At 34.9% G+C, this 17,972-nt stretch overlaps 2 protein-coding genes across 4 annotated transcripts in view; one reads left to right on the top strand and one right to left on the bottom strand.

Moving 5' to 3' along the window:
• Positions 1–17,972, top strand: part of CHORDC1 (cysteine and histidine rich domain containing 1) — a 42,964-nt gene that overhangs the window by 15,200 nt on the left and 9,792 nt on the right. The window contains exons 7-12 of one of the 3 annotated variants that reach the window (XR_010946230.1): positions 1,674–1,744; positions 2,967–3,072; positions 4,754–4,873; positions 5,627–5,689; positions 5,978–6,124; positions 9,050–9,107. Coding sequence is in view for 2 of the 3 variants with exons in the window: in XM_067750675.1 (XP_067606776.1) it covers positions 1,674–1,744; positions 2,967–3,072; positions 4,754–4,873; positions 5,627–5,689; positions 5,978–6,124 (507 nt within the window). In the remaining variant the exon portion in view is untranslated. Of the gene's footprint in view, positions 1–1,673; positions 1,745–2,966; positions 3,073–4,753; positions 4,874–5,626; positions 5,690–5,977; positions 6,125–9,049; positions 17,942–17,972 lie in introns of those variants that run through there. The other 2 variants (XM_067750675.1, XM_067750674.1) reach the window with 2 other exon arrangements.
• Positions 16,564–17,972, bottom strand: part of NAALAD2 (N-acetylated alpha-linked acidic dipeptidase 2) — a 58,766-nt gene continuing 57,357 nt past the window's right edge. The window contains exon 19 of the mRNA XM_067750672.1: positions 16,564–17,254. Coding sequence (XP_067606773.1) covers positions 17,209–17,254 — 46 coding nt within the window. The 3' untranslated portion in view covers positions 16,564–17,208. The remainder of the gene's footprint in view (positions 17,255–17,972) is intronic.

Genomic DNA, 17,972 nt, shown 5'->3' with positions numbered 1-17,972 from the left:
TGCGGAGCACAGGCTCTGGACGCGCAGGCCCAGCGGCCATGGCTCACGGGCCCAGCCGCTCCGCGGCATGTGGGATCTTCCCGGACTGGGGCACGAACCCGTGTCCCCTGCATCGGCAGGCAGACTCTCAACCACTGCGCCACCAGGGAAGCCACCCATTGTGGTTTTAGTTTGCACTTTCCTGATAATGATGTTGACTGCCTTTTTGTATGTTTATGGCCATTTGGATATCCTGTTTTGTGACATGTCCAAAATCTTTTTTATCTGTTTTTCTATTAAATTGACATTTTCTTAATGATTTTAGGAATTCTTTATATGTTTTAGCTACAGGTCCTTTGTCCGAGAGGCTATATACCTTTTCACTGTCTTAATGGCTTTAATGGCTTTTGATAAACAGAGTCTCTTCAATTTTAATGAAATTCAACTTGTTCATCTTTTCCTTTATGACTAGGGCTTTCTATATCCTATTTAAGATATCTGTTTATTTTAGGGCCATGAGTATTTTCTCATATATAGAGGCACATTTAAATGTGCAAACGAACTGGAACTGATTATTGTATATGGTGTGAGGTAGATGTAATTAAAGGACTTTAAACAAGAGAGTGATACGTGTTTTAATTAGGTAGTAGAGTCCAGAAATTGAAGGCAGAGAAATTAATTAGAATCTTTTAGCATAGTTTCATTGCCTAAAATCTGCTAGTGATCATGAGGAAGTTTAGCAAATTAAACTGATAGATATTTTTAAGTCAGATTGACAGGATTTTGTGATAGACTACATGTGGGTAGAGGGTAAAGAGAAACTGAAGAGAACTTACAGAATTTTTGCTTTGAGAGACTGAGTGGATATGGTGCCATCAAATAAGATGGGAAGAAGAGTAGGAGGTTTGGGGGGCAGTAGTGGTGTAAGTTCAGAATCTAACATACTGAGTTTTGTGTGCCTATGGAATATCTTCAGGAGGTACACACACCCCGTAATTTGAATTTACAAAAAGTAAATGTACAGAATTCTATTTTCTCTAACTGTAGGGTGGTTGCTGTAAATACCAAAATAGACAGAAAATATACTATTGGCTGCATCTATGTTTTATTAACATAACTTTTTGTGAATTCATCTGTAGAGCCTTCATCTACAGCAGCAATGGGGCCCGGATCTTCCAGACAAACCCTGGATATATATATAGGTCTGCAGCTCATTTTACGCTTCGTAGGAAAAAGAAATCATCATCTGGGACTTCCAGAATTGCTTATTAGATTTTCCATTTTAATTCATAATGTTCACACAGAGTTTACTATGCACATAAATCATCCTATAACTGTATTTCTGATGAGAGTACTAATCTCTTGGTTTCAATATTGTTCTGTAAATTTATAGAACATACCTGAATGTGTTTGGGTGTGTCCTCATATGCAAAAGTCTGAAAGTATCTGAATACATCCTTTTGCCTACTTTTATATTTGCCTTTTTTCACAGGGAACTGAAACTTAAGCATATCCAAAAAGGAATCATTTTTCATTCCTTATTGGAATGGCCTGAGGTGAATTTATGAATGTTCTAGGTAATTGTTATCTCTTGGGCATTTTCATAGTTCATAGAGGTCACCAGTACTTGCAAATACATGTGAAATGTAACACTGAGATGTGAAACTAATTTTTTGTCTCTTTCTCTCTTTTAGACATATCAGGGTCCACAGAGTCTAGAAGAAGTCTGTGTATATCATTCTGGAGTACCTATTTTCCATGAAGGGTAACTTATACCAGGCTAATTAAAACTTTATGGTAGATGTTAGAAATGTTAATATGCCTTCAAACATTAAATGCCATGCAGCAATATTAGGTATTTTACTTACATTGTCATATAATTTTTACAATAACCTAGAAATGTGGGTTTTGTCTTCTTTTTACACATGGGAAAACTGAAACAAAATTATAGTGAAGTGGCCGTTGTGATTCAAACCTCATGTTTTTTCTGTATTCCCTTCTATTACAGTGTGATACTTTCTGTTTGAGCTGAACAGGTGTTTTTTGGTTTTTTTTTTTTTCTTTGAAGGACCGTGCTGTGCATTGTAGGACATTTGGAATTTTGGGCCCTGGGACACTAAGACATCAACACTGTGGCATCTGAGAAAACCCATACTTTCCCACAGCTCTCAGTTGAGAGCCTCTCAGTATATTATGCTGTAGTTTATAGAAACGCAGTACTGTATTAAAATCTTCCACTCTGTTTCCATATTCTTCAGGACTCAAACCCAAAGTTTTACTGTAATTTTTGTCTTCCAGTGTTAGATTTTTCTCAAGTAAATAATACTGGATTTCACCTACTTTGGGCTTGACCATCATAGGTTGTGTAAACAGTTATTTTTAGGTTGTTTGCACGTTCTCACTTTGCTGGTTTATTAAAATACGAACGTATTCTATCTTTGGTCATACCACTTCATGGTAGCTTCATGAGGAAACTGGAGTGTAAACTACCAGTGAAAAGCTGATTTTGGATTTTGTGATGGTTTTAAGCATCTTCACTCAGGAACTCCAAAACTGCTATACTAAATGGCATTCTGGTTTTAACTTTAGTCTTCTGGTAGTTTTTTAAGGTTTTTTTTGGGGGGGAAGGGCGGGGGGTGTTGTTTTGTTTTTTTGTTTTTTGTTTTTAACTTTTGTGTAGTTGCTTTATAATATTGTGCCAGTTTCTACTGTACAGCAAAGTGAATCAGCCGTACGTATACATATATCCTCTCTTTTTTGGATTTCCTTCCTGTTTAGGTCACCACAGAGCATTGAGTAGAGTTCCCTGTGCTATACAGTAGGTTCTCATAGTCTTCTGGCAGTTTTAAATTGTTTAGTAATTTAGACACTTGTAAGATACTAAAGTTACACACTTATTTCTTTTTTGGTTAAGTCACTTATCACTTAACACTTCTGAACTTGATTGTGAGATTTTATTGCTGAAGTTTTTCTATAATAATTTACAGGATGAAATATTGGAGCTGTTGTAGAAGAAAAACTTCTGATTTTAATACATTCTTAGCCCAAGAGGGCTGTACAACAGGGAAACACACGTGGACTAAAAAGGATGCTGTAAGTAGCATTTTAAATATAGCTTATTGGAGTGTATTTATCTGAGTCATTTTGAAGAGATTTGAGATCATTCTGTCTTTAGATTTAAAAAAACAAGTTTTTCTCTCCGTCACACAGTAAAGTTTGATGAGCCTAAAAACTGAAGTTAATCTGAGTCAAGCTCTCTCAAAGCACTGCTCTTTGATCAAAATAGCCATTATGTATGTTGATGCACATATGTAGGTTTTTGTGAAATAGTTAAGCTAGCCTAAACTGAAGCATGTTTTTCTGTAATTCCATACCTTGTTCCCAGTTTTTGTTTTTTAAAAATCACTTTTCTGGTCATTTGATGTTATTAATCATTTAGACTTCTGATTCTCTTTTGGCCACTTAACATCATTCAACCATATACAGATGTACAAATACTCTTAGTGGCCGAAGAGAAGGATTGCACCCTTGTTTTATTGGGATTGTTTTGAAAGCCTCTGCTTGCTACCAGGAAATTTATCAAAAGAGAAGAGAAAGCATCAGTACCTACTTCCCTAACAGTATTTTAAAAAGACTTGTGTCTGTGTAAATAATCCCCCCAAATCCCATTAAATTGTAAGAAGGCAAGCAATTATTTGCTAAATAAACGTTTGTTGGCTATTATTAATGTATCTTAAATTAGTTTTATGTGCTGTATTGGCACTAATAACCTCAAAACAATGAACCTTTTCAGTATGTGTGTCTTTATGTTCAAATTACTTTAGGAATTCATTTAGCCTACATTTGCATATTTTATAGTTTCTGCTTTTTAATAACACATGGGTTTAGGTATTATAAATGTATCCATTAAGTTATAATAATTTATCTGCCACAAAACTTCTAGGAATGTTTTATTAGTAAAAAGTGAAATCTCCCTGTATTTTCTCCAAGGTTCAAAAGTTTGAAAGTTTTGGTTTGAAAAAATAAAATGTTTTATGCACAAAAGTTTTCATAGTATGATCCTTGATGAAACACATTTTTTGTTATTTTTTAATGCATGTAGTTATCGAGTATTGAGTGTCTAAGCCAGGTGGCTAAGGGCAAAAAAATGTAAGTCATATAAGTAATTTAAATTCAGTTAGTGTAATTGTACGAATATATAAATACTACTTTTTAAAACAGTAGTGTCTCGCAGTTTCCTGCATTAAATTACCCTCAGTTATAGAACAAATCATAATTTGTCTTTCAGATAGTTATTGTTATAGCAGTGTATCACTCATAGGTAATAATATTTTCATAATAGTAATCAAAAGATTACTTCCACAAATTCTCACCCTTTTTTGCATGTTATTATGAGAGGAAAGTATTCAATAACAACAACAGATAGTTATAACTAATCAATTATTTTTCCCAAATTTCAGTTTGTAGAAAATAAATGGAAAGTTCTTATGCATGACGTTAAGATGTTGTCTGGTTTATCCTGCTAAGCAAATGTGTTTTTCACTTCAGTCTTCAAAAGTGTGTTCTCAAATCATAAAGCTATAAGATTGTTTGTATTTTATTTTATTGGTTTAACTTCTTGATGGGAGCTTTAGAAGTTGTTTGTGCTTAAAAGCATTAAGGGCTCAGTTTTGTGTGGTATTTTTGTTCTCAATTTAGATGGGTCACATTACTCTTTTTAAGAGGTTAATTATGTGGCACTTTGTAAATTCATAAAGTTTCTCTTACATTACAGGGGAAAAAGGTTGTTCCATGTAGACATGACTGGCATCAGACTGGGGGTGAAGTCACCATTTCAGTATATGCTAAAAATTCACTTCCGGAACTTAGTCAGGTAGTAGCAAATAGTACATTGGTAAGTACGCTAAATATCTTTCTTTTTTTGTTTTGTTTTGTTTTTTTTGCGGTACACGGGCCTCTCACTGCTGTGGCCTCTCCCGCTGCGGAGCACAGGCTCCGGACGCGCAGGCTCAGTGGCCATGGCTCATGGGCCCAGCTGCTCCGCGGCATGTGGGATCTTCCCGGACCGGGGCACGAACCCGTGTCCCCTGCGTTGGCAGGCGGACTCTCAACCACTGCGCCACCAGGGAAGCCCCACTAAATATCTTTGAGTAAAAATTATACATTATTATTAATGTTAATGTGTTATAAAATATTGATCTTGTTTGAGCTGTTTTTAAGATCTTTTAATTTTCCCCATTTGAAAATTAGTTTGAAATTACTTTCACAGAAACTACTTTAAGTGAAGGTTTCTGCATAGTAGTTATTTCTGAAGCATGGAGATACTGTAGTAGCTTAGAATATCAAATAATAATGGAACTTAATTCTCAATATGAAACTCCAAGTTAATTTTTCTTGGTTTTTTCAAATTAAAAAAGTATAGTATTGGTAATTAATGGTTTTTTCAAATTAAAAAAGTACAGTATTGGTTTTTTAATGGTTTAAAAATGGTTAATGGTTTTTCCAAATTAAAAAAAGTACAATATTGGTAATTCATTAAAATAGCTTAAATGATTTTTATCAGTATCTTCTTATTTTTATAATCAGTGTTTTATATCATAAGTCTTTACTTTGGTTTTGATCAATTAATCAACTTTTTCTTTTTCAGTTAAATGTGCACATTGTATTTGAAGGAGAGAAGGAATTTCATCAAAATGTGAAATTATGGGGTGTAAGTATTATGAATCCAGCAGAATTTTTTCTTAATACTTAAAATACCATTGTATAATAAAAGACAGTACTTTAGTAAGCATTGATGCAAAGTGTATATATAACTTACCATTATTTCTTACCAAAAAGTTTAAACTAGGGATAGAAATGGCCGTAGAAGCTTGGAATTTTGACTCTTAGCAATAGGCATAGGCATAGACATGAAATCTTGTTTATCGTTTCAACCTACTTGCCTCTAAAACTAATAAAAGCACCCAGGTGTACTGTAATTCTCTTTGATATGTTGCAGGTGATTGATGTAAAGCGAAGTTATGTAACTATGACTGCAACGAAGATTGAAATTACCATGAGAAAAGCTGAACCTATGCAATGGGCAAGCCTTGAACTGCCTGCAGCCAAAAACCAGGAAAAACAAAAAGAAGATACAACAGAATGAGTTGAGAAGGAAAAGAAAGTTATTGACTATTTCAGAATCCTTAATATGTGGTGAAGTGGTGGCTTGCTGCTGTACTCTTGTTTTCTTGTTGTTGTTGTTGTTGTTGTTGTTGATAATGAATCTGGCATTTCAGGGTCTACAGTAGGTCCAAGCCAAAGTCAGTTTATCTTTTTGTGCCTCCCATATCCCTTTTGAGTTACCTAAGACTGATTATTCATTTCTCCTCACTAATAGAACTGTAGTTGTGTCTTATACTTGAAGCAGCTAGAAAATAGCTCACAACAGTTACAGCATTTCGTAGTATATTATGTTAATCAGAGAAATGTAAAGAAGCATTTGTTTTTACATTTCTTTCTTTTATCCTGTAATTAGTAAAGCAAGATGGAATGTCAAATTTTTAATTAGTTTATTCATGAGTTTGTGTTCCTATGATACTTGAAAATCTTTAAGAAAGAGATGAAGCTCTGCATTGCTTTTTCCACTCATCAATTATGTTTTGTGGGGGCATTAACTTGAGGTAGTGTAGTAAGTAGTAACGGGGAATATATGTATTGATTAACAAATTTCAATTCATTTACAACTAATTGGATTAAAAATTGCATCAGTACCTATATAACTGGCTAAGCAGTATGATTTAAGAGTATAGGAAACATAAATAAGAGTATAAAGGTATCAATTTGGTTAAAATTAACCATTTTATGAGACTAAGCAATAATGTTAAACATCTTTTTCCTGACTATTTATAAGGTCTTTGTATGGTGTTATGACTGAATTGTACCTAATTTATAGCCTACACCCTCTTAGAATCTTTTATTAGTTACAAAGATCTGGCCTCCCTGATGGAAAAGTGTTTGTAAAGTTGTTGACTAAAAGGCTTATGGAAATACATCAGGATATCAGAAAAGTAAATATTTAAGCTTTGCTTTATGACAGTTATTACATGTTAAATAAACAAAATAGCTTATTCTTTTGGAGGTTTTTTTTTTAAGGCTTTCATGAACAGCTTGACAATTCTAGGTGATACAATATGATTATATATTGTATTTGATTAAATATAGGTATCACAGAATTAGATTGTTTATGCTAATTGAAGTCATTAAAGGATAGTTACTTTTTGAGGCAGTGCAGAGCTCACAAAGAAAACTGATATTAAGACGTGTTATGAAAGCCGAAACTCTGGCAGAACTTAATACGTTTGGGTGTGAATTATGTTTATATAGATTAAAATGATTATTTTCTTAAGCTCCTTGAGTGTTTTTCTTTTCTTGGTATTAATGGACTTCTTATACAGAAAAGTTTGCATAAGTGCAATTTTAGTTAGTAGCATATCTCAGTCTACTACCCTTAACAGGTAATTATTAGATGTAGTTATATAATTCTTAAACGGTTTAGCTGCGTTATGTATAAAGACAGAAAAATTGGCAGCCAGCTTTTCATGACACTAAAATACCATGGCAAGAAATTTTTGCAGTGAAGATTGGACTCAAATAGAGTATATGTTTCTAGTACTTGGGGTTGTATTTAAATTTTTTAAAGTTATCTTTCATAATTTTGGAACGTGTGTTCATTTGGAGACATGAAACCTTGTATATTGTTAGGGGAAAGGATTGATAATTGATTCGATTTGAGGTAATGATTAGTAGACCCTTTTTTTGTGTGTGGGGGGGTACGCGGGCCTCTCACTGCTGTGGCCTCTCCCGTTGCAGAGCACAGGCTCCGGACGCGCAGGCTCAGTGACCATGGCTCATGGGCCTAGCCGCTCCGTGGCATGTGGGATCTTCCCGGACGGGCGCACGGACCCATGTCCCTTGCATCGGCAGGTGGACTCTCAACCACTGTGCCACCAGGGAAGCCCTAGGTAGACCCGTTTTCGATGATTCCTTCTTGAGGTTTTTTCCCCTGAGCAGTATCTTTATATGTTATGTGCCCGTGAACTATTTAAAGCAAGCGTATTATTCACCTAAGAGTTAGTTACAAAGCACTGACCTTTTTATATATATGTGTGTGTGTATATATATATATACTATCTCTCAAAAAAATGCTTATTAACTTTATTAAGTTGTTTCTCTAGAAATGCTTCATCTTTCTTAGCATTCATAGTAATTACTATAGCAAAGCAGTCAACTAATCTGACAGCTGACTCAACATGGGAAACATAAAATACCATTTTTCTTGCCTGGCACGTTTACTAGTATAAAGGAGAAAAGTGCTAAGAATTTGAACTTTTATTATTTTTTAGCCTCTTATTTTTGAGATAATTTTAGATTTACAGAAGAGTTGCAAAAAAAGTAAAATTTTTTATATACTTACATTAATCTTCCCTATACGTTAAAATCTTACATACCCGTAGAACATTTACAAAACTAAGAATTAGCCTTGGTACAATGCTGTTAACTAAAGCTGAACATTAATTTTGACCATTTGTTTTTAGTAGAACACGATTTAAAGAGTAGTTCTTGAGACCTATCCTAATATTTTGGTAGTAATTAAAGCCAGTAATTATGAGCCATTAAAAATATAAATTGAGGGCTTCCCTGGTGGCACAGTGGTTGAGAGTCCACCTGCCGATGCAGGGGACACGGGTTCGTGCCCCGGTCCGGGAAGATCCCACATGCCGCGGAGCGGCTGGGCTCAGCCATGGCCGCTGAGCCTGCGCGTCCGGAGCCTGTGTTCTGCAGCGGGAGAGGCCACAACAATGAGAGGCCCGCGTACCACAAAAAAAAAAAAAAAATATATATATATATATATATATATATAAAAATTGAAATCAACCTATCATAGACATCTATAGGTCAATGTTGTAACTTCTTGCTGTAACCATATACTGGCAAAGTACTGCAATGATCTATTTTATTAAAATTTATATTTTATGCCAGAGATTTTAATTCTTATTAAGTGAAACTTGTTGTGTTTGGTTTTCTTTAGACAGCTCAACCAACTAAGGGTGAAGAGAACCTTAAAGAGTTCTTGGAAATATTTTAAGGTGACTTTTGGCTATTGCTTTACCACCCCTTGCTTTAAAAAAAAAAAAAATCAGTCATTGCCCAGCCCAAAAATGCATGTCATACATATACCCATATTAAGTAAATTCACTTAAAAGCTTAAAAGTGGGAATTGCCGGGTGGTCTAATGGTTAGGGTTCCGTGCTTCCACTGCAAGGGTTTGGGGTTGGGGGGTCGGGGGGAGGGGAGGGAAGCTTAGAAGCTCACTTATGAGGTCTGCAACCTTTTATTATTTTTTTAATGGTTGGGTACTTTTAAGTTATCTATTAGAATGTTAATAGGTTTGGTTTGTTTCATTGCAGATTATTTTGACCTGGCATACATATTTGATATTTATTTTTGCCTATGTTATAATTCTGTAGCCTCAATTCTGGAATGCAAGCTAAGTCCAGCTTGTTTTTAAGTTTTGTTAATAGGTGTTTTCTTTCATTTCTTTTGTTTGTTGGGTAGGTGGGAAGTTGGTTTTTTACCTGATTGCTTCCTTATTTCCCGAGTACAACTTAAACTTACCTGGAGTTGTTGCATGCCTTGCTTATTTTATTTACGCGTAGATAGATACCTGCTGCTTTAAACATTTGGCGTTATCTCTAAAATACTGGATTTGCAAAGGTTTTCTTGTGGTTTTTTTTTTTTTGTATAGTTGTTTGATTTTAAGTTTTTATATAATTCTTAGTTGTGAAGAATTCCTTGAAAAACAGTTTTTCTAAAGAGCATGTTTTTATTAAATGCTAATTAATGCCTTTTCTTAGTTTTCCAATTGAGTAGGCCACGTTTAATGTCTACTGAAGTGAAATAAAACTTCCAGCCTTAAACATTTTTATGTTGCTTAAAGATTATGTGTCAAAATAATTTTATTTGTTAATCTTTTTTGACTAAGCAGATACAGTGTTCAAGTGATTCAGTTCTTAAATTATCTTTTTTAAGACTGCTAATAGAAGTAAGATTACTGATTAAGCCTGGGAGAGGGTAGTCTCCCTGAACCTGTAGTACTTTCCCCTCCTCCAAAAATGAGACTAGCTGAGTATATTAATGTTTTTGAAAACACTATGATCCTTTTCTTCATATTGCTCATTTCAGTTTATAGTTCCATATTTATTATTTATATGATTAATTTGTTAATGTTCGTATACTCTTATAGACCACATACAACCTTGACTGTGTTTTGGCCAACAATTTTGTCCCCATTTTCTAGTACAGTACTTGATAAGTTGGTTGGCTCATGTAAATATAAAGATGTAGCACTTGTTATGGGCCTGTCACTGTTCTAAGGAGTTTTATGAATATGAACTTAATCCTCATGACAAACCTATGAGGTAGGTTCTCTTGTTACAGTCAAGGAAACTGATTTATGGCACAAGTAACTTGCCCAGTGGCAAAACTAGTGAGTTGTAAAGGAGAGATTTCAAACTCAGGCACCTGGCTTTCTGTTCTGTGCTCTTAACTACTATTTTATGCTGCTTATGTCTGTCAGTTGAATTAGTGGGTTCCATAAAACTGGCACATAGCATGGAAAACTAGTAACACTGTGTTTAGTTACTAGGAACAAATTTTACTTTCATATGTTTTGTTAGAAAATAAATTTATAAAATAAAGTATGTAGTCCTTTTGTCTGTACGGTTTTGGTTATAATAATAGCTGGATTAAAAACTTATCGTTTATGTTTTGACAACTCTTACGGTCTCTAGTTTCTCTAAACAGCTTCCAAAGAAATGTCAGAATCCTCAGTTCAAAAACGTTTCCATTGCCATTTTGATAGTGATGTATTTTGTATATAGCTTGTAGATAGGAATTGTTATCTGTGTGTTGGATAAAATGTGTAATGAAACAGCATCAAACTTATCTTTGTTTTCCCCATTAACATGAGAGTTGGTTAAAGCAATCGTGTTTGGAGCATAAGATATGCAGAGGAAGGACAGATAAGATTGTAAACATGGGGATAAATAGCAAAGGATCATTTGAATTGTTGGTTTTCATCTTGTAGACCAGGCCATTGGTTATCAAAATACCACTTCAAGACCAGAGGTGTCAGCATCTTGAAATCTGTTAAAAATGCAAATTCTTCATCCCCAACCTGTCAGACCTACTAAATCAGAAACTGTGGAGTGATACCCAAAAGTTTGTGGAAGAATTTCCATTTTATTCTGTTGTACGATAAGTTTGGGAAACACTAGCAGCGTGGAAATCTAATTAGGCTTGCATTCTTTTTTTCATCAACTTAATTTCTTTTAAGTTAACTTTTTGTTTCAGAACAGTTTTGGATTTAAAGAAAAGTTGTGAAGATAGTACAGAGTTCCCATATATTCCACCCCCATTTTCCCCTATTTTTAATATATTGCATTAGTATGGTACATTTGTTACAACTAATGAACTCATATTGATACATTATTATTAACAAAGTCCGTACTTTATTCAGATTTCCTTAGTACTTTACCTAATGTCTTTTTTCTGTTCCAGGATCCCATCCAGGTACCACATTTCATTTAGTCATCATGTGTCTGTCCTTGGTCTCTTCTTGATTTTGGCAGTTTCTCAGACTCTCTTCAAAACCCTTAACGATTTTGAGAAGTACTCGTCAGGTATTTTGTAGAATGTCTCCCAATTGGGATCTGTCTGGTGTTTTTCTTAGGATTAAATCGATGTGTTTTGAGAAAGAAAAGCACAGGGGTAAAGTGCCATTCCCATAAGTGCTGTCAAGGGTAAGTGCTGTCAACATGGCTTATTACCATTTTGATCTCCTGGCTAAGGTAGTGTTTGTCAATTTTTAACTGTAAAGTTACTCTTTGTCTGGTCTTCTATCGTTTAGTTCCTTCTGTGTGCAGCCCACACTTAAAAAGGGGTGGGGAGCTATGTTCCACCTCTGAAGGGTGGAGTATCTATGTAAATTATTTAGAATTTTTGTGTGTGGAAGATTTGTTTCTTCTCCTGATTATGTATTTATACCAGTGTAGACTCGTTTTTATACTTTGAATTATAATCCAGTGTTACTTTGTTTCTCAGATTGTCCCAGCTTTGGTTATTGTAGCCTTTCAGTTGGCTGTGTGTCCCTTTGTCATATCCTTGGCCTGTCATTGTGGGTTTACTTTTGGTTTTGTTTTGGTGGTGTTCTTTAGCACTTTCTTACCTTCTGGCACTCCAGCATGCTCCAGTCAGTCATTTCTCCAAAGATTCTAGGTTCTTTTTACTGGAAAATGGTATTAGAAACCAATATCTGGATATTAGGTGTACTCATTGCTGACTTATCTTTGTGTCTAGGTACACTCAAGCTGATAGCAAGGAAATGTATGTGTGTATGCTAACCTGTCTATACACATATCTATAAATATTTCTGTAAGTAACTATCTATAGTAAGGTGAACGTGAGTTCATACTTAGTTCTCCACCACTACTCCGTTACCACACAGATCACTGCAGCCTCCTCCCCTAGCTTATGTGTAACTTCGCACTCCTACAATAAAAACCTGGCTTCTGTCATCCACTATCCATTTACTTGTTCAGTTTCAGTATACATGTACAGCAGTATCAGAATTTTTAACCTAATCTCCTATAGGAAACAGATTTATTAACTGGAATAGTGCTTAGGTAGTTTTTCGCCTGTAGTCTTACATTTCTAGACTCCTACAGTCTCAGAGTTAGCTGAGCACCTTTTCCCCCTCACTTCTTTCTTTGAGGTTTTTTCATATATTTGTGATAAGGCTTGTATTTTATTTTAGAAAGATCATTGTAGGGAATTCCCTGGCAGTCCAGTGGTTAGAACTGCACGCTTCCATTGCACAGGGCCCAATTTTGATCACTGATAGGGAAATAGGATCCCCAGGCCACACGGCACAGCCAAAAATAAATAAAATAATCATTATAATGAAAGGTGCAATTACAAGTGTTTTAAAGAGGAAGACCCTTTAGGACGAGGGCATGAAATATACCAGAAGCAGTAGGAAGAGAAGAGGATAAATTAAGAGATTGATCTTGAATTCAGAGGAATTAGGGATTAGAGGGTGAAATTTCAAGGATAACTCCTAGATTTTGAAACAGAAGGAGCCCCTAAACAAGATAGGGAATTTTGGAAAAAGTGATTTTTTTACGGAGGACTCTTGAGTCCAAGGAATCTGTAATGCCCAGGTAAAGTAGTCCAAGCTATTGGTAAGTTCTGACGCTTACTGTGAGCCCATGTCTGGCTCTCAGAATTTGGAAGTCATAAGTAAATAGGTGGTAATGTAAATATACCATTTAGCTAACTTTGAGAATACAAAGTTGATACTGTTCTGAACTTTTGAGAGCATCTTGCTTTAATCCAAAAGCAGTGACAATTCCTGTCCTTTGTATCATGCAGGAGTACACAGGCATTGAGATAAGTAAGCCTGAACAAGGAGTGTTGAGGCTTCCATCCTGAATATGCGGAGTGTGCCACCTAAACCACCTGTAATGGGTCCCCTAGATGAAAGGAAAGTTCTTTACCAGAAGAATGCAGAAGGAAGGCTGGGTGGATGAAAAACAACATAAATTCACCACAGACCCTTGATTCTGTCAGTATGATCATTAAACAATTTTAGTGCTAGGCATAATATATTCTTATGGTGGAGGAAAATGTAAAGATTATTTGTTGGAAATAAAATCCACAAATTTTAAATGATGCATTAGGCTTATTAGAATTGATGGCTTCCTTATAATTACAATTGTTTGTAAAACTTTAAAAGGCTTCTGAATTATGAAAGCTGGATTCCGATAACAGACTGATCCCAGACTGGCCTGAAACCAAGTTGGACTGTTTTTGTTACCTTAATGATTCCTGCCAGCCCCACCCTCCCTTGCCCATAACGCTACTTAAATTATCATTATAAAAAGGCTGAGTTGGACACAAAGGAGGGGAACCAGTTTAAGGAAGCAGAAAGCCAATGTCAGGATGATGAAAATCAGAATTGAGAGATATTTAGTTAGGTGGAATTCTTGTCCCATTTAAGTAGGTGTATAGTAATAGGGCTTTATAATTGATCAGATTAAAATACTTCATAAATTCTGTTTGTGATTTAGGTGTAGGAATTTAGGAAGTACTGGTTACAAGTAATTCAGAACTGTAGACATAATGATGACTAATTTTTTATTCAATAGGTTGGCAATTCAAGTGTGCTAAGCACTTTGCTAAGTGCTTTTGATAGCTTTTCATTTTATCTTCAGAATACCCCCATGATTATATATTATTATCCGTATTTTATGGATAGAGAAACAGAGGCAAAGGAAGCTCCATAACTTGCCTCAGGGCACAATAGGTAGCAGATGGCAAAATTGGATTTTAAAATGAGGGCCTTCAACTTCAAAGTCCTGTTTAAACTCTCCACCATGACACTGAAGACATCTGAGTCACCATGCAAAACCTAACATTGGAACTGCTATTTCTTTATTAGTGTTTAGTCTTTTCTTCCTTAGTATCAAGTGAGTGAATTATCATGAAAAGATAATGTGCTTTTAACTTCTGCAGTAGTTAATTGAGCCATTGACTTTCTTGATAAGGACCTCTATAGGGCTGATGGGCTATTGACAAGAATTAGGGATGGCTTCTGCAGGACTGTAAAAGGCCCACGGCAATGAATTTGTCCTTTGCAGGCAGTTAGTTCTAAAGGCTTGTGCATATAAATAACCTTGGACTTACTATCATTTCAAATCTGGAACAGTTTTCTACATCTGTATTCTTAGATGTTGATGATTGGAAGACAATGTACATAGGCAGATAACATGTCACTTTAATGGGGTGAAAGAAGCAATGCATTAAAATGAAGTATTAGTACATTAGACAAACAATTCACTCGTAACCTAATTTTACATGATTGAAGTTTTCATTTGTGAAAAGTTAGGGAAGATGTCCCCATCAAAGTACAGGGAAAGACACTTAAACCTGAGCTCTAGAGTGTTTTAATGAATCAAGAACCACATGTAAAATTATTATGTTATAAATTATAGGACACTTCTTCCAAAGAGAGATCTGTAGCCTACATGGGTGATCTTTTTATATATTATTATGCTTTGCCAGATAATCTTGAGGCTAGTTGAGGTTAGGTTTCTTAATATTTTTTCCTCCCAAAGGAATTGTTCTGAGTTGGTAGGTATGAAATTTACAGATTTTATTAATGTTTTTGGTAAGATATAAAAGTTTGTGAGCATCTTCAATTATTATAGCCATCCCTTTGCTTAATTATTTCATTTCATTCAAGAAAACATTTTTAGCTACTTCGTATGTGCTGGGGATAATTACCAAACACACTGGCCTCTGCTTCCAAAGATTCCAGCAAGGAAAGCAAAAGGTCATCAAATAAAAACTATGCTGAAGATCAACCTGTAAAGAGTTGCTGTGAGAGCATGTTTGGTAGATTTTATACATGGATTTTTGGAGGGGTAGACACTAGAGTCCTGAAAAAAAAATGGGTAGGAGTTAACCAAATAGGAGGGAGGGATGGAGAAAGACAAGGATGTGAAAAGAACTGGAGTTGAGAGATGACAGTGGCCTCTTAAGAAAACTCTTGTTAGTCTGCTTAGCCCCAAAGCTTTCTAGCTTGCCCTTGCCCCTAAGCAAACACCTCAGCCTTGGTTTTAGGTTCCTCTAGATTCCAATACGTCGTGGTAGTTCATACAGCCATCAGAAACTCTGCTGATATTCCCCTTAAAGTGCCTTAGTATAGGATGAATCTGACCTTTAGCCCATGCCTAGAATTGGCAAATGTCCCCAAGGAAGTAAACAGTTGTTGCTCTCAGCAGTATTTGGAGACTTTTAGTACATTTAGTTTTCATTGCTTCCACAATTTTTTGATATATCTAAAAATATTGTGCCTTTAATACATTTTTTTTTTTTAGTAGCTGGAACTGGAGTGATTGCCTGCCAGTACTTACTATATCATTCCTGGGAGTGTGGAAGTCCTTATTGAAAATATGTAAATAGAATGTAGCATGATCACATTGAGGAAGATCATTCTGGCTGAAGTTACTATGATTGTGATACAACAGGGGAAAGGAAGTTGGGTGATTTGAAAGGAAGTTTTTACATCATTTAAGTGAAAGATATTGTTGGCGTGAATTCAGAATAATCACACTTGGGATTGAAAGAAGTGGATGAACACAGACTTACTAAAAAGAGAGGAAACAAAGAGCAAATGACTAAAGTTAAAAAGCAATGACAATAACAAAGACTAAAATCCATTACAGTGTGGTAGTTATTTCTCACGTTACTGTTCTACTAAACTCATTTCTGTACTTCAAAAGTCAGGATTGGAGGAGAATTATTTTCTTGTATCTCATCTCCATATATAAACTTGAAAGTTGGAAGGTCAATTGATAGTTTTGAAATTCTGAGCTAATATGAAAAATATTAAAATAGCCCATGTATGCATCTGTAAATAAGTGTTGTTTGTATCCTCAGAACAGAAAAACTAGTAAATTACAAAGATAGAAAAAGAGGTTTCTATTTTTGAACTTTATTGCATCCCAGAACTTTTTTTCTCTTCAAAGTTAAAACAGCCTTACTGTAGTTTTTATTATAAGAGGAATATATTCCAATGTAAGAAATTAAAGCAATACAGAAAAGTACAAAGATTAAAAGTCTACCACCCCAGTGTAATAAGTACTGCTGATACTTGTGTGATATCTGTACATTCAGTTTTATCAACATATTTTTTTTCCAACTCAACAATAACTCACAGACAACTTACCAAAAATGAAAAATGTTTATCAGTTTATCAGCTTTATGACTATTATACCATAAGTTAAGCAGTTTCCCATTGATGAATATTTAGTTTACTTTTTTACTATGATAAAATGTTGCAGTATCTTTGTCACAAATATTGGCATTCTTTCCAATTTTCTCTAGAATAAATTTTTAGAATTTCTTAATGTATATGCCTATATTACATTTCATATGCTTTTTATTAGTTTACTTTTATATTACTCAATATAAGCAACATGTTTAGATTTTTTAAATGATCAAATTATTGCATTATAATAGAAATTTATGGCTTATTTAAATTGGATTTTAAAAGTCAGCAACAGGGAATTCTCTCACGGTCCAGTGGTTAGGACTCAGTGGTTTCACTGCCATGGCCTGGGTTCAACCTCTGGTCCTGGTCGAGGGAACTAAGATCCCCCAAGCTGTGCTGCAGAGCCAAAAAAAAAAAAAAAAAAGTAATAAAACATTTGTCACTAGCAAAATATTTCTTTGCTATTTCACAAGTATCCTTATGAGAAATAATCTCTTACTCAGGATGTGGACCAAGAAATAGGATATGCTTAGGGGAAAAAAGGTTTATTTTTTTTTTCTTTTTGGGGGGATGATTCTTTGAGCTGGGAGATGGATAAATGGGAGTTTATTGTATGTTCTCTATGTTTGTGTAAGTTTGATGCTTAATGAGACTTGAGGTGCTGTTCTGGGTGTACAGGACTCAATCTCTTCTAGAGTGTTTTTTTTGTTTGTTTTATTTTAGTATATCTGATATGTAATGTGTAAATTTAAAGTGTAAAACATTAATTGGATACATTTATATATTGTAATATGATTGCCATTGTGGTGATAATTAGCACCTCTATCACCTTACCTAGTTATCCTTTTTTTGGTAGTTGGAATAAGTTCTCTTAACAAGCTTGATGACTGTAACACGATACTATTGTCTGTACTCCCTGTACTGTGCATTATATCTCTAGAGCTTTTTTACTACTTATTGTAAATTTGTACCCTAAACAACATTAGTCTTGTCCCCCACCCCTTAGCCCCTGCTAACCACCATCTTATTCTGTTTCTGCAAGTTTGACTTTTTAAAATTCCAAATATAAGCAATATCATACAATACTTGTTTTCTGTCTGACTTAATCTCACTT

The sequence above is a fragment of the Pseudorca crassidens genome, chromosome 9 (assembly GCF_039906515.1).
Source record: "Pseudorca crassidens isolate mPseCra1 chromosome 9, mPseCra1.hap1, whole genome shotgun sequence".
NCBI lineage: Eukaryota > Metazoa > Chordata > Mammalia > Artiodactyla > Delphinidae > Pseudorca > Pseudorca crassidens.
Note: the sequence above shows the minus strand (reverse complement) of the source record. Positions and strands in the feature narration are given on the sequence as shown.